The 25,462-nt window shown below is 40.1% G+C and overlaps 2 protein-coding genes across 2 annotated transcripts; one reads left to right on the forward strand and one right to left on the reverse strand.

The window, feature by feature from the left end:
- The first annotated feature begins 11,055 nt into the window (after nucleotides 1-11,055).
- On the forward strand, nucleotides 11,056-16,654 carry LOC311035208 (uncharacterized protein). The gene is made up of 10 exons (XM_084043285.1): nucleotides 11,056-11,555; nucleotides 13,075-13,714; nucleotides 13,783-14,411; nucleotides 14,514-14,590; nucleotides 14,678-14,855; nucleotides 15,179-15,255; nucleotides 15,387-15,538; nucleotides 15,841-15,965; nucleotides 16,066-16,232; nucleotides 16,532-16,654. The coding sequence occupies exons 1-7, from the start codon at nucleotides 11,097-11,099 to the stop codon at nucleotides 15,454-15,456; spliced, it is 2,130 nt and encodes a 709-aa protein (XP_083899411.1). The 5' UTR covers nucleotides 11,056-11,096; the 3' UTR covers nucleotides 15,457-15,538; nucleotides 15,841-15,965; nucleotides 16,066-16,232; nucleotides 16,532-16,654.
- Nucleotides 16,655-19,365: 2,711 nt separating this feature from the next.
- LOC311034527 (putative ATP-dependent DNA helicase RecS) lies at nucleotides 19,366-22,022 on the reverse strand (the record flags this gene model as incomplete). Its single annotated transcript, XM_084042406.1, has 3 exons — nucleotides 19,366-20,582; nucleotides 21,021-21,100; nucleotides 21,526-22,022. 3 exons carry the CDS (start codon nucleotides 22,020-22,022, stop codon nucleotides 19,366-19,368), a joined length of 1,794 nt encoding a protein of 597 aa, XP_083898532.1.
- Between the last annotated feature and the right edge of the window lie 3,440 nt (nucleotides 22,023-25,462).

The following is a 25,462-nucleotide window of genomic DNA, read 5'->3' on the forward strand; positions in this document are numbered from 1 at the left end:
AACATTAACAAGCAGATGTAATTATCATGATCGGCTGTCCAGTAACATAAGTCGATTTTCAGCAACTACACATTGATGTATGGATTCTAGTTGTATGGATTATAGTCTTACCAAGTGGTCAACTGAAAGTGGGCTGTGGCTTTCCTCATCACGCAGGTCAATGAGGTCATCCTACAAGACCCACACAGATAGTGTCATTGAACAGGAAAGTACATTTATTTCATGTGCAGCAGCTCTGACATGCAGATAGAATGATATGCATAACTTGACGTGCAGTTAACACCGACTGTAATCAGTCATCTGTGAAACACAATGGCTGCACCAAAGTAACAATAATTTTATCTTAGAGTGATTTGCAGCGATACATAGGACATGATTCAACTATGCTTTTGTATAAACAGAACATATTATCTAAACAGTGCCACCATGACCTAAAAAGACTCAACCAAAAGGAATTTGCAATAACATGTTCAGAGTAACAAACAAATTGTGCTGCAGTCCTTATTACTCACATCAGGCCCCCTTTCATTGTCCCCCCAGTTCTGCATCTCTGTAGGGACATTATCAACCAAATGAAAAGCCAATGATTTTAATAAATGAGGATGTCATCTTTGAAACACAGGAGCTGCACCTCACTGTTTCTTTTGTACATAATGTAGTGATCGATAATGAATGTTTTTGGGTGATTATTATGTTGATGAATTGAATACCTAGGACCCCAATGGAAACAAGACCGCAATTACTTTTTTGGCGCCATCCTTTTAGACTAAGTGTTGTACTTGTACAGTTTTACATTCCTGTCTAATAAAATATTCAATCAAACTCACTACCGTATCAGCTGACGAATCACAGACAGAATCATCTTGGTCCACATCCGTCTCTGTGCTTTCCTGTATGAACATAGAGATTAGAGCATAAATCAAGAGAATAAAAGCCAATGATTTTACTACATGAGGCTGACATGAACTACAGATCTTGACATTAAACTGTAATCTCAGTCATCTGTGAAACACAGCAGCTGCACCGGAATCACTATCCCACAGATCAAACTCACTATCGTCTCAGCTGAAGAATCACAGCCAGAACCACCTAGGTCCACATCCGTTTCCATGCTTTCCTGTATGCACACAAATAGAGATTAGGGCATAAATCAAAAGACAGTATGAAAGCTACGTTTAAAGAATTGTGCTTAAGTGACATGCAGATTGATGGGCAGACATCGTTTTGTGCACCAACACCATCAGCAGTAGTTTGTGATGTCTTACAGAATCAGAGACCACATCAGTCGCATTTTCAACATCAGTCGCATTTTCAGGATGATCTGGATGAGTTAGTTTATCCTGTGGAGGGAGCACAAAGACAACAACCTCAGCTTCAATTGATATTCAAGTTAAATTATTCTGGCAATTATTTTTCAGTATTCCATAATCTGATGGATGGACATGGCATGTAACATACTGTACCTTGGGTAGAATGTATATGGCGGATCGCTTGTTTTTTGTCAACGTCCGCAGTCCCATTGGCGTCCACAGATCCCTCCTGATGACGTTAACATTCTTGCGGCCGTCCACGGTGCAGAGGTCGAACCGCCCATCCCCGACCATGGGGAAGTTGCTTCTTAAAGCTGTCATAAAATCAGACTGGTCTAGACTCAGTAAGACTGTGATCTTCTGGACTTTTAAGGCTGGAAAGTGAAACCACAGTCAAAGGGTTAGTTTCAGTTCATCCTTTAGTTGTAGAGGTAATGTGTGTGTGTGTGTGTGTGTGTGTGTGTGTGTGTGTGTGTGTGTGTGTGTGTGTGTGTGTGTGTGTGTGTGTGTGTGTGTGTGTGTGTGTGTGTGTGTGTGTGTGTGTGTGTGTGTGTGTGTGTGGAAAGATTACAATACCGTGCTTATGAGAGTAGACTTTCAGACCCGGGTCCAGCAGCACTCCCACTCGAAGTTGGACTGTGTTGCTGTTAAAACATACACAATTACCGTGTTAAACAGCTATTTGACTCCTTTGTCAACCGCATACAAGACTGTTCGGATCAACAAATGCAGACCAAGCAGTGATCAAAAACAAAGACTTCTACAACACAGCAGCATGTTTGAGTCAGAAATCAATAGGGTCATTTTGTCTGCTTTTCATATGTTAGTTACCAGCTGACTTGGCCACAGCAAATATTGAATGCTAAAGGGATCAAGGTCCCATGTTCATGCCAATGCAACAACATAATGTTCACTAATCTATTGGAATTAAAAAGCTCTAAAGAAATTTTTAAAATTTTCTACCATGCCCACTGACTACTTTGTGTACGTACAGAGATAGTGCAGCAGGTGGTGTCTCCCACATCTCCTCTGTGTGCGCAGGTGAGCTGTACGAAAACAGACAGAAATATAATTAAACATTTTAAGGACTTTCCAATTATGGCACTGACTAAAGCACACAAATAAAAAAATTAAAGTACCCAGTTCCGCAGGACACCACATGCACATCCAAAAACTGCAGCGGGATTTGCTGCTGGCACTTGAGGCACAACTCCTTGACAACCTAAGTGGAACAGAAGTTTTATAAAACAGTCAATTAAAGTCAAATGATTAAATGATTTAGGGTCAATACAGTAAGTAATCATTCCTTTTCGGTGTGTGTTTGTATGAGACTCAGTGCACTAGAAAGAAACTTTGGGAGACAACATTAAGAATTGAGTGTATACTACAATTTTAGCCCAATTGTGACCAGAATTTAAATTATTGTTCATCATTGACATTTCTTATATGAAGTCATTATGATTTCATATCCAGTTTGTTAAGAGTTGTATGCGTTCGACCACATGTAAACATAAGCAATTACCTGTTCCTCAGCAACCACAGGCCCCTGTATCACCTCAGGCTCAAGCCTCTGTTGAATTGGGACTATGTATGCGACAGGCCGATTTAGCTCACAATCGCTACGCAGGAAAGAGACACTATAACCTCCCGGTGGCATTGGAATGTCCACCAATTCACCAGCTCTGTTGCTTTTGTATAACTTGAACCCTCCCCCAAACTGTAGTGCGGGGAAAGCTGAATAAAGACCCTGAACGAGCTCCAGGTGTGAACAGTCTCTTGTGAACCGGACTCGTTTTTTCCCAAGACCTCGTCCTTTCAGCCATTCAGATTCCACTGGTGTCGGCTTGGTCTTCTGTCCTGGCTGACTGAGGCAACATAAGTCGTGTTCCCATGTAACTGCTATTGGGCTGCGAGCTGCAAGGGCTTGCAGCCTTCGGTTCTTGCGGGCGGGCTCGAACAGTCTGGACAGACTGACTTGGGTTGTACTCGAGCTTGGCTGCTTCCTTAACAACCCAGCAATTTCTCCAAGTACGTTGGCTGCCTGCATTTCTGGAAGAGAGAGAGACATATTAGGGGGCTGTACTAAAATAAATAAATAAACCGTGATTTCTCTGGATTGGCTGGACAAACCGGTTTATTTTATTTTCTCCGTGACTAGTGTCTGTCTGGTCAATCCAAAATTGGAGCAATAAAAATAAACTCGACCTCAACAGATCGTGAAAAGGAATGTAACAAAGTAAATAGCCTGGCAGAGAAACCAGAAAGTCAATTTTCACTCCTGCCAGGTAATGAGTTAACGCTTTTTCAGTAATTTGACATGCATTTAATCATAACCAATACCTTCTTTTATGGTCAGATTGCAACTTAAATTCGATTTGAATTACGTTCCTGCCAAGTGGGTGTGCTGTTTTTATTTTATTTACATTGAACTTGAACCGAACTGTGTGTGTAAATGTGTCAAGAAACACATCTCACAAAGTTTTGAAATTCCCTAGTGGAATCTGCCACAGCTGCTGAAAGTTGGGGTACCATTGACTTTACTATGCAGGATAATAAATACATTTGCTTTGACTAAAATGTCATGGGTCAAACTAGGAGTTATACCAGATTCTGAATCCATTGCAAGCATTTGTCTGTCACCATAAACAGACCTCTGGCTAAAAATGGCCCAAGAGAAGAAATGGTTTATGATGACTTGAAAAAGTGGCTATGGCCGTTTTTAGCCAAAATCCATGCAAAACCCCTGTCTGACTCCAGGGGGGTCCCCACACGATTTATTTTTGGGGAGGGGGTCCCCAGATGACAGTTTAGTGACAATTTAAGGACTTTTAAAATAAAATAATAAAAAGCAAATGAAAAAAAGCACATCCAAAGTAATCAACAAACTACTAAAACCTGGTCAAACATTGGCCAAATAATATAAGAAAGAGGTAAAGATTGTGAAAATAGCCGATCTACAAGCTCACGACGCCTCACGGTGCGAGGTGTTGTGAGCTTGTAGATCTGCTATTATCACAGTATTTATATCTGTGGAAGCGAGTCAAACTAAATGTAATGCCTACAATTCCAGGTGCTTGTCAGGATGGGGGTCCCCAGTTCAAATATGATTATTTTGGAGGGTTGGGCCTGAAATGGTTGAGAACCACTGCCTTAGGGAAACAGACTTTCAATCTTTGTGAGATGCGTTTCTCCTTTACAAACAAATGGTACGGAGATGTAATTGTATGGAATTTATTCCCAGATTTCATATTATTCTGATAATATTCCCCGACTAAAGGATATGTTTGTGCTTGGACTACAGCAAACGTGTTGTTACAATGGGTTGATACGAACAGAGCATGTGTGATAGAATGAATCAAAAAATGGAAGCAAGCAGCTGTCTGGGAGGTCCACAAAAGTCTGAGCATGCAGATATCATTTTTACCCTCGATTGTTATAATCTGCACTAGCTTTTTCAAAGAGCCATTTTTATTTGTTATTCGTCGTTTAATGCAATGCAAGTTAGAAAACCGCACAGCACAACGGTAATCGACTGTAAACAACTGTTATCCGTTCTTATTGTTGACACAATAAGTATAACTTCGTGAATTCATTATTAAGTTTTTAAAAAAAGGTAGTCTTCCAATACGGCCAATTATTTATAGGCCTACCAAGTTTAGTCACTCAGTCGATGACTAGTGATGGCAAATGGAAAAGAGATTCAAGTGGCATTCAGGAATGGAAACAAAATGCATTTTTTGCATACGGTGTAGTAAATAAACATTATTGCATCGAACCATACATACCTGCTGAAGTTTCTCTTCGGCTCCGACGTGTGTATTTTTACTTTTAAAGTGTTTCTTCTTAGTTTCTTGATATGTTTGTCTTCCCCTGTATGATAGAGCACTGGAACGCGAACCTGTCTGCAATCTGCAATGCGGTGTGTGGGCGTGTTCATATGATACAAAGCTGAGATTCTGCGCGCTGATTGGTTCGGAGTCAATTGACACGCTTGCGCAGTAACATACCGGCTTGAATTTAGGCGCGGTTTGTCCAATTGAACAATTTCAAACCCATTTCAGCCGTTAGAGAAACAAGCACTGACCCAAGGTCAGTTTGGCTTGTCAAGCTTTTTAATGTAGCTTAATGACACCACATCGGAATGTGAATTATATGCAAGGTATAATTAGCATATAGATGTGAGAGTTTGTTTTGTTTTTTTGCACATTTTTGATATAAGCCTCTCTCTCCAAAACAATAAACATATAGGCTGTCAGTTAGTTATATAATCATATTCGAATTTCATTGCTTTATTATTTATAATATTCAAATATATTGGAATATTATAGATAATATATAATTATAAAAAATATATATAAAATATATTTTATATAATATATAATGATATAAAATAATATTATACATTATGATGGATGGTTTGCAGCTTCTTTTATGACTTCTGACACAGAGTTCAGCCTGTCAATCAGTGGGATTGGGACAGCTGTGAGCAGACACATCAGAGGGCTGGGCTCTTTGTTAATTAATGGCTGAGACCTGAGACTGTGAGAAGGGATAAAAAAACAGTTTGAAAAGGAAATAATCATATATGTCCTTGACAGTCAGTAACCAATGTTGCAGTTTGAATTCTGTACACACGCACACATGGAGCAAAAATAATAATAATAATAATAAAAACAAATATTAATTATAACAAATAAAACTTAAATAAATACATTTTACTTTTTTTTACATATCGAATTTCATTCATATAATTACATTAGTTCTGACAGCCCTACAGTGTGACAATGTTGTTAAGCGTGCATAAACATAAAATAAAACCATTGTATGTTTCCTATGCTGTGCTATAAAGTATGCATGATATGAAATATATTCAGGTTTTGGCCTTATAAAGTCTGCATATTGAAGTTGTGTGCTTCTAATCTAAATACGAAAAATTACAATTACATTTGTACTGTACATTCAGCACAACAGCAAATAAATATGAATATGTTAGCCATTACCACTAAGTGCCTGGAGTAGAAAGCTATTTATAAATGAATATGCATTGTCTCTTCCCTAGGAACAGTGAGCAGTGAGACAAGTATACAGCTACTGTGTAGGCTACTTGTCAAAGTACACTAATAGGAAGCAGTGATGCAGTTAAAAGGTGCATTTTTGGTTGATAGCTCTTTACACTCCCACATTGCAATTGACAACTTTTTCTCTGTGACAAGGGAACTCTAATTTGTGGATAGGAGGTAGACTAGAGAAATCAGAAACTGCACTGCAAATATAGGACTCAGAAATCAGTTTTTCTTTAGAATATTGATCCAGTGGTATGACATGATAGATACTGTCTACAATTAAATAGGCCTACATTCAATTGTGTATCAATACTGATGTGTATATATCAATCCCTGTCCACACATAAACGCAGACACGCATTGATCAACTGCAAGTTTCACTTTTAAATCAGATTTTACATTTATTTTATATATGAGGGGCCAAATACATTTTTAATCACATGTTAAGGCCCACTACTGAAATAGCTGCATTATCTTACTAGCATACGTGAACAAAAATAAACGAAAACAACATTATTAGGGCGCAACTGCTGCGCAAACAGATGAGTTTTACTTCATCAATTCATTCCATGGGTAGCCGGAACGGTCGTCCAGAAACACCCCACCCCACGCACCTTTTGAGCGGGCCATCCGCGGCCTCTCCATGGTCGCTGGATTTTGACCCGGGGCGATTGTGTTTTGGGACGACAGACTCCACATTAAACCCATGTGCGCACCGTGCGCTCCTCGGCGCAGAAAGAGGGTTTTTGTCACAGTGAATGAGTTACAGCATGTTTCAAAGCTTATCATAATAATACAACAAAAACGTGACATTCGGCATAATGAGTAGGCTAGCCTATACTTTAAGTAGCCTATATTTTGATGCCAATACTTTTGTACTTTTGCCATAAATGAGCTTGCCTTGTTTCATAGACTAGTGTTGCTGTCTCTCTCTCCATTTATTATTATAATGACCGTGAGCGGTCCGGCATTTATGTATTATTATTTACTATTACAATGGCCATGTGCGAATGCGCGATGACGTCATCGTACCTACATGAGAAATGTGACAAGTAGTATAGGCTTGTCACGGTAAGTTTTACGTGTCTGGTACCAATACAAAAAAAATTAACTGGTCTGGACTTGTATATCTGCTACTTTCACATGATCCAGTGGTATGACATGATAGATACTGTCTAAAATTAAATAGGCCTACATTGAAATGTGTATCAATACTGATGTGTATCAATCCCTGTCAGGAAAGATCCCTATAAGGAAAGATTTTGAGTGCTTTTTACAACACTGGCGACTGGTGTTGTGATCAAAAAAATACATACTCCCGAACAGTAAGTGGCGCTATGCACCCAAGTCGTAAACGCTGGTCAGCAGGCAGGAAGTGAAAAGAGCTTTTAAAAATATGCATCCATTGAATCATTGTGCTAATGTGCTTCGGAGAAGCTGAGCTGAAACAGCCAGAGAAACGTGGCCATCATCCAACAATGGCAAGCAGGTAAGATTGATTTATTTGTAATACAAAGACAAATTAATTCCGTGACTTAATAATGTTAAGTTTTAATATTAGGTCATTAAGTGGCTGATAGTCGGTGGTATTTTCGTGTTTAATGTTATTTGTTTGGGGAATTTGGTCAATGTAATGGTGCTATGAACTTTATTGATATGGAATGGAATTGTCAAATACAATCCTATGCGAAATTACTTTTTGGTGCTGTTTTGTTAGCTAGTTCTCAAATAATCAAGGCCCCAGAACCACGTTAGAACGTAGCCCTGCTGTTTTTTCCGCGAGTATTTTACAAATCCGCAGGACACCACCATTTTGCATGGCCGCATCCTACTTTATCCTACTTTATAAACAATAAAATCCACTTAGAAATCTTCTTGTAATTACATAACATGTCTCTATAATGCTTATTTTTAACTCTATGATATAATGTCCACGGACGCCGCCATTTTGCGCATGCTCAGACCGAAGTCACCGAATTCTTTGGTAACATTTTTGCGTATAACAAACACAACAAGGGTCGTCTGCGGAGTTGAAACGTGACGTCTCTGTGCAGTGACATGAGCAGACCTGATTGTATGGGTAACATTTGATTTCAGTATAACAAACGTGAATTAAAAATAAACTCTGATTAAAGTTGTTAGTGGTGTAAAATGCCACCCTAAAAATAAATATGGGTCAAACATTGGCCAAATTGTCAAATAATATAAGAAAGAGGCACACATTTTTTTTGAATAGCCGATCTTCAAGCAAGGCGTTGTGAGCTTGTAGATCGGCTATTTAAAAAACAAAACAAATAAACAACAAACAAATAAGTGGTGAGTGGAGACCCCCCCCCCCCCCCCCCTGTGTTTTACTAGTATATATTTTAACAATATCATTAACATCTAATCGAATAATGAAGACCGGAATAGGGAAGTTATGTATTAAGGACCATAGAGAAGCATGTAATTAATCATTTTTTCCCCCCTTCTATTTGTCCCCTCCATCATTTCAGACCACATATTCCTGCTGGCCAAAACATCTTGGATATAGTGGCCGATGTACTTGACTCAGTTGGCCGACAATTGAGTGAACAACCAGCTCCACTGGAAATGGAAAGCAACGAACAAGCCATGGACATTGTGGAAAACATAATGAAGTTGTTGTCAGGCCTTCCAGACCTAGAAAACGCTGAACAGATATTTAGAAAATTTGATGAAGCCTTAGATCTATTGAAACACAAGGCAAATGCTTTCAGATGTCTGACATTTCACACAAATGAACACGGCAGACAGGCATTCCACATCCCAGAAGAACAACTCCAATACCTCATAGAGTGTCATTTAAGTGTTCCACAAATTGCCAGCCTGTTAGGCGTGAGTGTCAGAACCATCAGACGACGTATGACACAGTATGGATTAAAAATCAGCGACAATTACACAGACATTACGGACAATGATTTAAGAAGGGAAATAGCAGACTTTCATGTCCATTTCCCAACTACAGGATACAGGATCACGCAAGGATATTTAATGTCCAAAGGCATAAGGTGATTGTTATTGCTACTCATACTTCAGTGTTGGGCATTAACTTAATACTTGGTAATATATTAATGTTATATTATTAGTTTACACACTAACGAGTGGAGTAGGTTATTACTCTGCCAAAACAGAATTTTTATACCATATTACAATGTGAAAACATTTACCTATTACATATTCCATTTTTTTAGATTTTGTTGGCTGCATTTAACCCATTTAGGGCGGGAACACATTATTACAGTAACAGATCTACAAGCTCACAGCGTGGCACCGAGTACAGCGTTGCGAGCTTGTAGATCTGCTATTTTTGAAAAATCATGAAAAATGTGTGCAAGTCTTTGAATATTTTGACCCGATTCTGTAAATGTCTTCTAAATCCTTCTTTTAAATCAGTGGTTCTCAAACTTTTCCATGTCAGGGACCCCCAAAATTACATGAACTTGGCCACGGAGCCCGATCTCAAAATATGTTGTTCCAGGGACCCCCAGAAGCAAATATTTGAGTTACAAATGTTCGCTTTTAAAATATATATACATTCAAAGATTTGCAAAGAATTTCAAGATTTTTTAAAAATAGCAGACCTACAAGCTTGCAGCGCGGCACTCGGTGCTGCGCTGTGAGCTTGTAGATCTGCTATTTTTTTTACGTTCAGGCCTAAACGGGTTAAAAAAAGACATTTGTGATTCATGCCTAAAAGGAGACTACTAAACACATTACGGTGTTGTACTTCCATTATATTTATATATGTTTTTGGGGGGCAGGTCAGTGGGGGGGGCAAAAGTCAATGTAATATAATAATCTTGATTCCAAGTTATAAATAATAATATACAGTCAGTCTCCACATCAAGTGGAACATAAAGAAAACACTGTAGGGCAGTAAAGAACCGAAAATATGGCATCTGACTGCTAAATGACATTGTAATTGCATTACAGGGTCCAACGGTCCAGAATTATGGATGGCCTCAAAGCTGTAAATCCTTTGGGGGCAATTGCGCGTGGACTGAAGGAAAGAATCATCCCAAGACGACAATACAGCGTTCCTGGTCCTCTCTCACTGTGGCATATAGATGGGAACCACAAATTAATCCGGTAAGCAGCGTCGATGTCTGTTATTTTCTTTCTTTACGAGGTACATGGGTATAGTCTCCGTTACAATAAAGTATCATTGAATTCAGGTTCAAACTGTCAACACCTTGAAAGCTAACATTGAAGACTGACATTTTAAGGTACCAAGAAAAGACATGCTAGGTGAAAATACTAATGCAATTAAAAGCAACAACAATACAACCTTTAAGATCACACAGAGTCAACTCTGTATACATATGATACAGGCCACACTTTAGGGCCTAAGGTGCCTGAAACGTTAGTTAACCTGACAAACAGTGACTTGTGAACTTTAACAATGCATATATACAAGAAATAGATAATACCTAGCCTGGTAAACCCTCCCTCCGGAAATCTCATTTCAATTCGATTTCAAGAAGGAGTCTGGTCTGAAACGCCTTTCTGCAGTATTCGCTGTGGGCTGGAGTTGGGCGGGAGTAATACCGTTGACTGACAACCCCTTCAGCCAATCAGCGTACCAAAACATGTGACGTCATCTCAACGCGCGTCTGTTCAGTAGTAGCAGGCTCAGGCTGAGAGAAGCAACGTTAGCAACTGGAAGCATAGTATTAATCTACCGTATCCATTATTAGTTATTATGGCTGAATCAGATGTGCACGATTTTTGCCGGCTCTGTAAAGAGAATTGTCGTAAAAGCGGTCGTTTAACGCATACCAAGAAAGTTTTCGAACGTGAAGGACCTGACAGCAAAAGCATATTTCTGCGTCTGGCCTCAGTTGGTCTAAAGCTGCAGGCACAGGAGGGCAAATCCTTTCGTGTTTGCATGAAGTGCTCCAGACTGGTTAAAACAGTAGAGGAGTCGATATTAACACTCAAGGAGTGGAAACTTTCCGAAGAGACTGGTGGTCCCGAACCGACCGCTACGAGCCAACCCCCAACTACACCCAAAACTACACCACCTCAAACAGAGAAACGGACCAGAGAGTCGCCTTCTAAAACACCACGGGCAGCGAAAAAACAAAGGCGCCATCCCCCAACACCGAATCGCAAAACAACGCCACTAAAAACCCCTGGGACAAGACAAAGTGTGTTAGAGGTAAGAAGTTAACAACGATGTACTAATGTAATGCTATTTATTAGCGTATTCGTCAGTATCAGAGGTCATTCTGCAGTGGTGGAAAAAGTTCCCAAATGTTATAAGTAAAAGTATCAATATTGCAATCTACAAACACTCTGTTAATAGTAAAAGTCCGGAATTCAAAATTACTTGAGTAAAAGTACAAACGTATTGGCATCAAAATACACTTTAACTAAGTAGCCTACAAAAGTAAACGTACTCATTATGCAGAATGTTCCATTTCTAGTCTAACCCCTTTGAAAATAGCAGATGTACAAGCTCAGGTTGCATTGCATCTGAGCTTGTAGATCTGCAATTTTCAAATAGCCATAATGTATTTAGGGCTGAAGTGGTTGATGTAAAATTTGATCATAAACAAAACTTACAAAGTAACTAGTAACTGTTTTCAAATTATTGTAGTGGAGTAAAAGTATAATATTTGCCTCAGATTGAGATGTAGTGGAGTAGAAGTAAAAGTACTGTACATTGGAACTACCCCAGTAAAGTAAAATGACTTCAAAATGGTACTGTAATTGTATTGTAAGTACAATTCTTGTGTAAATCTACTTTAGTTAGTTTCCATCACTGCACTTCTGTGGCTACATCAAAATCACATATTAATAACAGCACCAGTGGTGGAAAAAGTACTCAAATTGTTTACTTAAGTAACAGTATCATTACTCTAATGTAGAAATATTCTGTTACAAGTAAACGTCTGGAATTCAAAATGTACTTGAGTAAAATTAAAAAACTATTGTCATCAAAATGTACAAAGTACCAAAAGTAAAGGTAGTTATGCAGAATGTCCCGTTTAAAATGTAGAAAAAGCTTTTGAAAATAGCAGATCTACAAGATCACAACACGTCGCCATTGGACACGTGAGCTTGTAGATCGGCTATTTTCAAATAGCCAAAGTTTGGGCTGAAGTGGTTAATGTATGTTTTTTAATAATAATCAAAATCTACAAAGTAACCAATAACTAAAGTGTTCAAATTATTGCAGTGGATTACAAATTCGATATTTGTCTCTGAGATGTAGTGGAGTAAAAGTATAGAAAATGGAAATACCCCAGTAAAGTAAAAAATACTCCACTTAAGTACAGTAGTTGAGTACATGTACTTAGTTACTTTCCACCACTGAACAGCACCAACATTCCGTCAGTCAAGCAAGTTAACAAAGAGAGAGAAGGTTTTCACTTAGATCAAGCATTTTGCAGCTATTTTCACGTTAAAATTTACAACAGATTAAGTTTCACCTGGCCATTCCACGTTCTCTTTGGTCTGCAATGCTCTGCATACCACTTTGTGTTGAAAATATGGTGTAAGAAAAATGTGTTTTGTTGAATTGTCTTTTTATGATAAAAGATTGGAAATGTAAAGCTCAAAAGCCTATTATCATTACCTGTTTATTGATAACAGAAGCTGTAACCTTTATAAACCTAATATTATTCAGTCAACAATACTGTAAATAGTAATGCACTCTCTGTTTAATCTTTCAGGTAATGATTCAATACCCTTCATCTAAACCAACCACACTGAAATGCCCTACATCTACAGCAGGAATTGTGGAAAATATTGCAAGGGAGAGATGGTCAACTGCTGCTAACCTCATCATGAAACATGACATGCTGTTGAACGAAATCAAAGAATCTGTGCTTGGTCCCCTAGACGATGAATGCAAGAGACTTTGCCATCCTAAACAAGATTTCATGCTCTTTCGTTGTTCTCCCAACGACTTGAAGTCCTTCTCATTTGCCAAGATGGAGTCAGATCTCCAGCGTCTGGCTCCATTTCTGTTCTCACTGTTGTCCACCATCACACGACACCAGTCTCCATTCAAAACCTGTGCTGCTGCATCTGTACTCTTGAGAGGAAGACATGAGAAACTCCCATCTGCTTTTGCATATTACATAAACAGTGTTCTACAGTATGGTGGTGCAAAAAAGGCTGTGTTTCAAAGACTCTGCAAGTTAGGGATTTCAACCAACCTTGAAACAGCACTCAGGAAACAACGTGCACTGGCGGACACGTGTGGTGATGCACTTCAGCAGCTCAAAGCTGCAAACGAATTGTTCCTCAACCCCCAGCAAGACTCAGATGGGGACCTAAGGAGATGTCTGGAAAAGCTTGACTTGTCTGGTAAGAGGGACATGATTTTTACACTCTGAAAATTGTTTTTTTTTTTTTTTAATTTGTTTTTCCAATAGAAGGAGCAACACCGAGCACTTCAGCCGCAAAACAGTTAAGTGTCACAGAGGAGATCCAGGACATGGAGGAGGAACCAAGCACTTCACAGCAGGGCAGTGAAGCCGCAAAAGATTCAAGTGTCACAGAGGACATCCAGGACATGGATGTCCTACCAAGCACTTCACCGCAGACCAGTGAATTACTGGATTACGGTTTATTGATGCCTGCTGAAGATGACCATGTCTTGCCATCACCAAAAGCTGCATCACCACCAGTAAGCCTAGAGTCAACCAAGCCACCACCGAGCTACTCAGTAATACTGGACAATCTGGACTTCTACATGCCCACACACCACCAGTCAATAGATCAAACCAACCAATCCATACACTGGACTCACCATATGGCTGTGGAAGACCGAGTATCCACCCACCACCTCAGCAACGAGAAACCACCACAGTCTGTCGCAGAGTATGACATTCAGGACTCTCTTCCGTCAGAGGAAGATCAAAAAAACATGCGAAGTGCATTCATTGTCCTCGGAGCCAGAATCCTCACCCAACATCTTGACGCCTTCAAGCCCTTGAGTGACAGTGTGGTCCGTCACATTCCACATGAATATTTGGAGAACATGTCTAAGGCCTCCACCCATGTAAGTGCTGTTTAGTTAAACAATGTAATTAACCATCTGTCACTGTGTACGGCTATAGACATAAGCCTGTCTAATTATAATCAATATATTGTCTCCTCATAGCATCCCCTTGGTCTCATCTTTAAAAATGAGAGCCAGTCTAGTGACCTGGCAGACATTCTTCTGCATATCCAGAGCAAGTAAGTGCTTTAAAATGTGAATTCTGTGAGTGTTTCAGAGAGAGGGTGTGGCACGATGGTGTGATAAGAGTTTTGTGTATTTTGTAGCTATGTTCCACAGGGCAAGGATGGCATGGCAACGCTCCTGGTTGGAGGCGACAGGCTGACTGAAGGTAACAGTCGCAACATACAGTGGTGCTTTGCAGACGGACGATCAGCCGAACAGAGACTTGAAGGACTGCATTTCAAGTTTGAAGATTGGCACGCTATTAGAAATCTTTTTGAAGTGAGTGAATCGAAAAAGTCAACAGATGGTTCAGGAAATTATTTATTTGTCTAAAATCAAATAGCATGTTGGGGATTCGAAGCTTCAACATGAGTTTGTAGCACCGTGTAACTATGAGAATAATCTGACTTTGAGGATATCTTTTTATTGAAAAGCACAATGCCCTTGTCTAAGAGAAGAAGTAATAAAAAAAGGTTTTGATGCAAATTTAACCATGTTTGATTACCATTAAAGAAAAAAAAAAGCATTCTACTAATGATTTGGAAATCAATTAACAATGGCATAGATGTAATATTCAAACATTTGTTTCTGTGGTCATTCAGATATATCATAAACTCTTCTTCAAACACGCATCTGCCAAAGACCACGGTACCTTGCTGTCAAACATGAACAAGCTCAGGTTTGTAAAACCATTTAACTGAAAATGTAACTGTTCATATTCCAAATTACTTTAAGTTCACATTACTTGAATGCTCATAATTTAGTCTCTGTTTTTTACCTGTTTAACTCTATGTTCTTTTTATTCTTCAGTGAACACCGGCCCCATGAATTTTGGCCTGGTATCAAGCGTCCGTGTGTATGTGTTTGTGTGAGTGAGTGAGAGAGATATGTTTTCTATGATGTCCCGTAACCAGTGAACACCAGCCGCCATGAATTTAGGCTTGGTATGAAAAGTTTCCACGGTTAGTGTATTCTTCTTTCATTGTGTGTGTGTGTGTGTGTGTGTGTGTGTGTGTGTGTGTGTGTGTGTGTGTGTGTGTGTGTGTGTGTGTGTGTGTGTGTGTGTGTGTGTGAGCGAGCGAGCGCTGTCTGTTGTCCTTTCTCCATTGAACACCAGCCACTATGGCTCGGTATCAAAGTTTCAAATGGTTACTTTATTCTTCTTTCATTTTCTAACTGTCTGTGTTTTTGTGTGTGTCTGTGACGGAGAGAGAGGCACAAAATAGTGCAATCACAATCATCTCAAACTCTTAATACGTCTTAGGTGCAGCAATGCAAAGAAAGGCCCACATGCTGCATACAATGCCTACAAAGAGTTTGTGGACAAAGACACAGCAGCACTGTTCCTGGCAGCAGCAATGACCCATTTTGGGCTGAAGGATGTCACTGGTATAATACATTTATGAACATTTCCTTCCCTAATTGGATTAACAGGTAGTAAGTATTTCCTTCAAGATGCTGTTTTTTCTTGTGCCACTTCCGTTAACAGAAATCCCAGAGGGATTCCTTCCAGACCACGTAAGGGATGCTTCATCAGAGGACAAGAGGACCTGGCTGCATGAGAAAGTGGCTGTAGTTGTGGACACCTACATAAACATCACGGACACCACATCTGCCATTGCAACAGGGGTTATGGCAGAAGAACAACAACATAAGGTTTTTAAACATATTTGCATAATAGTATTTTGTTTATACACCTTTGTAGATGAGGCCGTGCCGTCTACACTAAATGGGTCAATATGTACATATGTATGTGAGCTAGCAAGAAAAATATGTGAACCATATTGTGAGATATTATTGTTAACATATTTAAGCATCCTTCCTTATTTTTAAATGACACGATTAAATACAAACTCGCAGTTTGACTGTACCACGTTTGTCGTACCAACTGCCTTAGGCATCGCACACTGTATTCCACGGTCTCTCTTTTAAGTCTCCCTCTGTTGTCTCCACAGAAACGTCTTAGGTGCCGCATGGAAGGCTGCCCAAAAGTGTACAAGTACAGCAAGGCCCGTGATACACATGAGCTCAAAACCCACAACCTCAAGGTACAACCAGATGTTCCCACCTCCCTACCCACCTCCACCAGGGACCACACACAAGACCATTCGGTGGCACGATTAAGCTTTGGCTTTTTTTTGCTGAACCTCCGGGATGCTGTGAGGGAAGGAGATGGCGAGAGGCTACTGAGTATGTACAAAGTGGCCATTATGATTTATCACACCTATGGTCACACTCAGTATGCCTACAGCACCTTCCTGCTATCAGTCCAACTGAATGCCACTCTACCACCCAAGTTGGCCCACAGCGTCACATGGAACAGATTCTGGAACAGCAAGGGGGGGACAGGAAACAACATCAGCCTGGACTTACACCTGGAACATTTGAACAATTTCTGTAAGTCTTTCTTAAAGGGCCTTGGAAGAAACCTGAACGAGAGATCTGCTAGCAGAATTAGTAGGTCCCTCTGTGTCCTCAAGCCAGGGACGGATTACGGCTTGGGCAAAGTGTGCACATGCACAGGGCCCTGAGCCAATGGGGGGCCTTGGATTTAATAGGCTTTTAAAAAAATATATATAATATATATATATATACCCTAACCCTAACCCTAAAACCGAAATAAAGTAACCAAAAAACGCCCCAAAACGGCCAATATAACCGCAATAACCGCAAAAAAATCTGCGCGCGCTGCGCGCGCGGGGGGGAGGGGTCCGTTGCGATTTTGTGCACAGGGCCCATTTCCACTTTAATCCGTCTATGCCTCAAGCACTTATTAGATGCAACAGACACTGAGCTCGGAGTGTCACAGCAAAGTGGCATGCATCGCACCCCTGACAAGACAAAGGACATCCGAGCACTTGTGGAGGTTGCTCTGGAGGGAGAGCTCTTTGCAAATCATCCTGGCAGAGAATTTAAGGCCTTCCCTGGTTTTGACAAGAATCTCTTGGCCAAATCAGATCCCTTTGAATATTATCTGTGGCTGACGGGTAAATTGAAAGAGTGGAGAAAAGTTCCCATGTGAAACGGCCCAGATGTTTTTGGTTTCACCCATTTCACAGGTTCATTTTCCTGTGTTGTATAATGGACAGTATTGCTTATATTTTATGGACATTACAAGCTAAATCTAAAACCATATAATTCACTGAAGTCTGCGTTTGCATACAGATGTTTGCATAGGCACAGGCCTGATGCCAATCTTAACCCACTGTTTGAAGAGAGTTGTCTGCTTGGTGTGAAGTGAGATTAAAATCTCTATTGTTAAGTTGAAGATAGTTGGATTGGTCACACTGGCCTCCTCCTGGTCACACCTCAACAGCAGGGTGGGACACTCGCTCAGGAAGCAGCCAGAGAGACATTAACATTCAGGACCTGATTGAAGGACTTGATCTGATCACACACACAAATGCACCCGCCTGTTATTCTAATGTGAGCAACAGTATAAGAATTGAATGTAGGCTTACCATTTGTCCTTTCCATTCATTATTTTATTTGTATCGATGTAAATGTTGCTTTTTTTAGAATTTAGAATGTATAATTACATTAGTGTTTGATTTGAAAATAAAAATGCTTGCAACACCAACTTGGCATTTCTTAAAAAGCACTATTGTGTTAATACAGCAATTGACAGTCTCAAAGGACACGTAGTAGTATGTGTACTTTCTTAGGAATGTAAAATATCACCAGCTATTGCTGTAACTGTACAGAAGCTGTGAAAAACTCTTAGCCCTTGCTGAAATTAAGTCAGAGTTCCAGGCAGTCATTGGTCATCCACAAATCAATTTATTGGGAGAGAACGCATGTGCATAGGCTCCTTTCTGATGTTGAAGTCATTTACATTTATCATCATAGTGGTTGATCAGTGAAACAGACATTGTGACTCATTGCGACTGTCTAAGGCAGGGGTCTTCAACAGGGGGTCCTCCGAGTTGCTACAGGGGGTCCGCCAAATCTGTGTGATAGGATCATTGTGTTTTATATTAACCACTTGAACCCTAGCATCCCTATAATAAGGACAACTTTAGCCAAAAATATCCGATCTACAAGCTCACAACGCCTCGCACTGCGAGGCGTTGTCAGCTTGTAGATCTGCAATTTTCGGCGAAGAGGGAGAAAGAGCTGACCAAAAACAGAGTGAAAGTTTACTAAGTATTGACAGTATACGTCATTATGTCTGAAAATACACATTGACATGAATCCAACGTATATGAAAATTTTTAATCTGCAACACAATTTTATGTAATATATGCGGGGGTCCCTGCTTCATCTCAGTTAGGGGGTCCTTGGCCTGAAAAAGTTGAAGACCCCTGGTCTAAGGGAAAACATTTTAATACCTAACCCCCAAGCTAGATATTATTTAACCTCTCGGACCCAAAATATTTTGATATCGTTAAGATGTTGTCCACAATTCCATGCTGTATCGATGTGGTTCAATAGAGATGGCAGGCAAACGTTTACCGAAATAACTTCTACATTCCATAATTGTGTAGACTTCTTGTAAATTAAGTAATGCTGATGCTTAACAATGTAACTCTTGTTTAATTTTACACTCAGGAGTTAAAGCTCTATAAGGGTCCATTTGGTTACAAACTCCATTTAGCTGGGCACAACCTGGAACTACCTCAGGGACCACTGGTTAAGAACAACTGGTCTAGCACTATTAATGTAATCAAAATTGACAATACAATAAAATCAAGTGTCCAACAATGAAATATTTATTCAGTTGCATTCAGAAAAGTACAAAAGTGTGAATCCAAACAAAAGAAAACTAAATTACGTGCCCAGGCCAACTTCAAATGTCATCATTTGAGCTGGAATTTGAATCCTCATTGGATAGACAGTATGCATCTTCATCTTCCTTGTCAAAATGTCCACGGAAATACATATCTGTCTTACTAGATCTTGCCTGCAGTGGGGGCGAGTCAGGCGGCATATCTTCAATGTCATGAAAAACGTCATTGATCATTCGTAATATGGCCCTTGCATGTTTGCGGCCGAAGACAGGAAGGTGGTTAACAATGTAATCCAAGTCAAAGATGTGTGCACATTTTGCCAAAACGCCAACTATCAACTGACTGCTAAATCCTGTACAAGCTGCCTGGCTAGTGAAGAGGTATGGCTTGTGGGCAACCAAATCATTTTTATACTTCTCTAACTTTTCCTTGAGTAATGTTTTCTGAACACTCCCCACCTCCCTTGACTTCACAGGTACAAAAATCTTTTTCGGCAGCTCATAACTTGGCATAGGCTCCACACAAACACCTGGTGCATCACATGAACACAATTTATGGCAAAATGTACAGCATAGATGACCTGGCTCAAGACTTTGGGTATTCTCTTCAAATTGACTATACAGGGCTTTTCTGAAGCAGCTGGTTTTGCCTGTCTTAAGAATTTGTCGTACTTCCTTATCCACACGAATTGACTGTTTCGTGTCGTATAGAACAGCGTGTGATTGCAGTCCATTTCTCCCAGCTCTGCCAACCTGTTGGACTATCGCTTCTGTGTCGTCTGGTGGACCAAACATCACCACATGAGAGATATTGGGAAAGTTGAGGCCCATCCCAAGTGCTGTTGTGGCAACTACGACTCTGCAATTCCCCCCCTGTCCATTAAGTGAACTAATCACTCTGTCCTTGTTGTCTTGAAAAGTCTTTGCATGGACAATGCCAATCAGTTGAGTGTCTGCCTTCTGCTCTGGGTCCTTGTCTAACCAGGCATCCTCACCAAGTTCTGCTTTCAGATAGCAGAACACCTCTCCTACTGCCTTCCATGCACGGCAGTAGATAATGATCGGTGCCATCGATGTTCCCTTGGCTCGAACATCATCCACTATCCAGTCCAGGCATTGCAGTTTATCTCGTCGTTCTGTTGGGGCCAGTCCTAGTCGGATGTTGGTTCTGTTGGGGCTCACAGTCACCCGTTTTGCATTCTCCATGTGTAGAAGTTTGGTGACTCTGTCTCTGGACTCCAGATCTGCTGATGCTGTCACAGCCAACACTGGTGTGCCTGAACAAGACATAAGAATATAATACATGCCATGTTTATTTTATTGATCATAAGGTATGTCACAAATCAACAGTGCTATGTATTGCACAATTGTCAATAGCAACATATATATATATATTTGAAGCTAAAAACTACCAGGTGATTTGCCTGGTACCCAGTGGTTCTCAACCTGAGGGTCCCCAGATGACAGATGTGTACATTGAAATGTTAAGGCCTTTTAATATCTTTTTAATAAAATACTCTACTGTAATATAAAAAAGTTGAAATAAAAAAAAAGCCAAATTGTCAAATATGATAAGAAGGCAAACATTTTTAAAATAGCCTATCTACAAGCTCACAACGCCTCGCATACAAAATGTAATGCCTCAACTCAAGTGATTGTGAGGGGTCCTCAGTTAAAATATGATTATTTGGGGGGGGGGGGGCAATTTTACTCACCTCTTTTCACAATGGATCGAAGTTCTCCAAGCTTTGCAAAGCTCTTTCTGAAGGCAGGCTTTCCTTTTGTACCCAGGCCCCTGATGATAATAATAAGGCAGACAGTGTTTTAATTAGCATGTGCACATTGAAGCTGATAGCCTAACGTTCCACTTGTGTTCACAGATAACATCAGGCCTACATTATGACTAGCCCTGGTAGCAGTGGTGGGAAAAGTACTCACATGTTCTACATAAGTAAAAGTATCAATACTGCAATGTAGATATACTTTGTTAAGTAGAAGACCCGTTTTTAAATGATTGTAGTGGAGTAAAACGTATCATATTTGCGTTGAGATTTAGTGGAGTAGAAGTACAGAAATACTCCAGTATATGTAACTCAAACTTGTACTAAAGCAAATGTACTTGGTTACTTTCAACCACTCCCTGGTAGTCTACTACAACACAAATAATCATAACTTTACACAGTAACAGGAGATCTACAAATACAATGTGTTTATATTTACCATTTGTACGCGACATGTACCTCGTCGACGACTATCCCCTTGAGGTTCTCACGATATACGGGATTTTCCAGCATATTTAGCCACTTCTCATTCAGCAACCACTTCTCTGGACTGCCGAAAACGAGCTGGTAGCGTCCCTCTTCTATTTCCGAATCGCTGACGCTGTTAACACCAAGCTGCATAGCAGTGATTCCTAGCTTTGATGCCTCTTTTATCTGGTCCTCCATCAGCGTAATGAGTGGCGAAACTACGATGAAAATAGGATCGATGTCGGGGGAAAGTTTCTTAGACACCAACGGTGCCAGTTGATAAATAAGACTCTTGCCAAATCCAGTTGGGAGAATAGCAAGAACGTCTTTTCCGCCGATAAACTCCACAAGTGCATACTCTTGCTCTTGTTTCATTGCTTTAATTGACTCAATGTCTGCTATAACTTCACCTATGGCTGTTTTTATGCGATCGATTTTAACGCTAGTTTGCTCCGCCATCATCTCCATGTTTGTTGTTGTGGTGGGTAAAGGGTTAAGCGTCGCGCATTAGTCACGTCATAGACTGTACCAGTCGGTCCCTGATTGGCCAACGTAAGCTGTCAATCACAGAACAATGAGCGACGACGCTGATAGGCTCGTCGGTTCGCTGAGCAGAGCGATTATTGGAGGAAGGCGTTTCAGACCAGACTCCTTCTTGAAATCGAATTGAAATGAGATTTCCGGAGGGAGGGTTTACCAGGCTAGATAATACCACCTCTATCCCCTGAAACCTAAGAGTGCAGACATCATGACCAACAGCATTGAAATGTCTCTCGTGTTCTGAAAACCTAGTTTTAATTTCCCTAATGGTTTCAGAACACGAGAGACATTATAATGCTGTTGGTCATGATGTCTGCACTCTTAGGTTTCAGGGGATAAAGGTGGTTAACCCCCTAGAGAGGGGGCGATGGGGACAAAGTTTTACTCAAGAGGGAGGCCTATTGTATCCACACGCTACAGACAGAGCACCCTAAGGGTCTCAATGAGGAGCTTTCATTGAGCCGTTTTCTGTGAAATGTCAGATATTCAGCCAGCCAAATTGGCGTCTTCAAATTGTTTTTTTCCTCTAAAAACAGATGAGAAAAAAGGGATTTCTAGAATTGGAGAACCGACACAACCCCAATACGTCCATATAGGGGCGTTGGTTAACAATGGTGTTTCCAAAGGACTCCCCCTTACATTTCTTCTATTTTTCTATTATCTATTTCTTGTATATGCATTGTTAAAGTTCACGAGTCACTGTTTGAAACATGTCTGTTGTATCTGTCCATGAGAGGTAAATAAACCATGTGAAAAGGACATTCAGAGTGCTGGCTATTTTGTTTTCATGATATTATTGAGCCGGGCGTGCACCTTAAAGACTTTATTTTGATCAGGAGTGTTGCGGGTTTTTCTGCTTTGCAGACATCTCCCCCTTGTGCTAATTAGTGACATGCAATGCACTTAATGTCATCCCCACCTCTTCTCCTTTATTATATAATTCTGTGTTTTAACTGCATTGATGAGCCTGCATAATTGAGAATTTCACCCTCCATACAGTAAAGATTTCGATTGATAATGATCATAGCCTTTGACTCTTAAAACACATAGGTGGAGAATTGTGATCCATGGAGGCATTGATGGCTACAGTCGAAAGATTATGTTTCTTAAAGCGAGCACGAACAACAAGGCTTCTACGGTTTTCAGTGTCTTTTTGGCAGCTGTCCAGGAATATGGTTTGCCAATTCGTACACGGACTGACAAAGGTATACTATGAATTGAGTACACAATGCAAACATGGCCATCCAGGCTTTTTGTCTCATTCTATTAGCATAACCTTGAATGTGATATCTGAGACATCTGAAAATAAAGTATTCAATTTTATGACAAGGTGGAGAAAACGTGGATGTAGCACGGTACATGTTGGAACACCCAGACAGAGGACCAGGTAGGGCTATTATTTATGTTGTTGGTGTCAGGCAGAAACCTTCTCCATATTTCAACTTTAAAGGGGTAGTTCACCCCCAAAATCACTTTTTTTCCTATTGATTACTCACCCCATGGAGCCTTGAATTCATAGATATTTTTTTTGTTTGTCACATTCCTAAGCCAAATATTTGATTATAATAAATTTGTCCCCATTCATTCCGGTAGGAGACACAAATGCATTTGTGTCTCCTACCGGAATCAATGGGGCTAAATGTATTATAATCAAATAATAAAGGAAGGAATGTGACAAAAAACAAAAAATATACATGAATTCAAGCCTCCATGGGGTGAGTAATCCATAGAAAAAGTCATTTTGGGGTGAACTACTCCTTTAATTCTTTTGTTGTTCTAAATAAATGCCATACTTATGTTAAATGCCACATTTACAGGCTCACAATGTTGTAGATTGGCTATTTTTGTTACACAAAATAAGGGGAATGCTCCCCTTACAATAGCAGAGTTTATTGATCCCAGGAATAGGTTATGTGTGTAGTCTTGATTGGCTTCAGAGGAACATTTTAACATGAAAATCTCTGTAAACCTGGGACTACAATTAATGTATGTGAAGAGCCTATGAAAATAATGAATAACGAATCTAATTGAATTACACAAACAATGTGAGACAACAATGATCCAAGTCTGACAGAATTACTTTAATGTTTAGTGGATGACCTGATTCTTTCTGTCTTCATACACAGAACTAAGAAGCCACATCACAGGGAAAAGTGTACATAATCAGAGAATCGAACGTCTGTGGAGAGATTTATGGTGCATTGTCTGCGGGAATTACTACACAGCCTTACGCCACCTGGAGGCCATTGGTGCTCTGGATCCAGATAATGAAGTGGATCTGATCTGCCTTCACTACATTATGCTTTCCAGGATCAACTTGCACCTTGACCTTTTTCGGCGCACATGGGACAACCATCCTTTGTCATCGGAGGGGAACAAGTCTCCAGAGCAGCTGTGGATTTCCGGTCTTATGGTGAATCGAGGATCCCTTCCTGATGAGGTAAATTGTCATCTCTAAAATCCTGTTGTGTAACTATATGGAGCATGTTTTTGGAACTTTCACATGAATGCAATTTCCAAGTATTACCTTTTTTTCTTTTTCTTTTTTTTCTTCTGAACAACATACATACAACATACCTACTTTAGAAGAGAAGGCTATTTTGAGTAATCTATTTGCTTTGTTACATATTGGGTGGGGTGTGTGTGTGTGTGTGTGTGTGTGTGTGTGTGTGTGTGTGTGTGTGTGTGTGTGTGTGTGTGTGTGTGTGTGTGTGTGTGGTATGAAGACCAGACAAAACAAAAGCTGACATTTAATAACTGATGTCATTACAGGAAGCGGAAGATGAACACTACGGGATCGATTATAACGGACCAGTTGGTTCACCTGATACGTTGGATGCAGTCACTGTCCCTGAGTCAGAATTGACAATGAAGGCTGCAATAGAGGCAAGACTGCAGGAGACTGTTGATCCGAATCAGCCAAGCACATGTTTTGGATGCGACTTGTATGTGAAGGCAAAACAAGAAGTCATGTCAGTTATTGGACCTTTTCTTTAGTGCGAACACACACAGAGCATTTACTCTAAGACCTGAGGCCGATTATACAAATGCGTTCTAATGTATTATTTCTTAAACTTTGTCATGTCAAGGACCGGAAATTAAAATTATGCATGATATACGCCGCGGTTATAACCATGTCCCACCACCATAACACTGCTTGGACATGTATCAGGAGAATAAAGATATACGAATCTTGACTAGTAGTGTCATATTTTTTTTAAATGTAAGAGTTAGTGAGGTTGTACAGATTATAAATAAAAGTAACAGACTTTTCTTTACAACTCATTAAAATGGAGCTAATGGTGCTGTTCTCACAAACTTATTTGCCAATTAATGTGTGGGTAAATTTACAGAATAACGTGTACAGA

This window comes from Gymnoscopelus microlampas (assembly GCF_963454915.1).
Source record: "Gymnoscopelus microlampas genome assembly, chromosome: 19".
Classification (NCBI taxonomy): domain Eukaryota; kingdom Metazoa; phylum Chordata; class Actinopteri; order Myctophiformes; family Myctophidae; genus Gymnoscopelus; species Gymnoscopelus microlampas.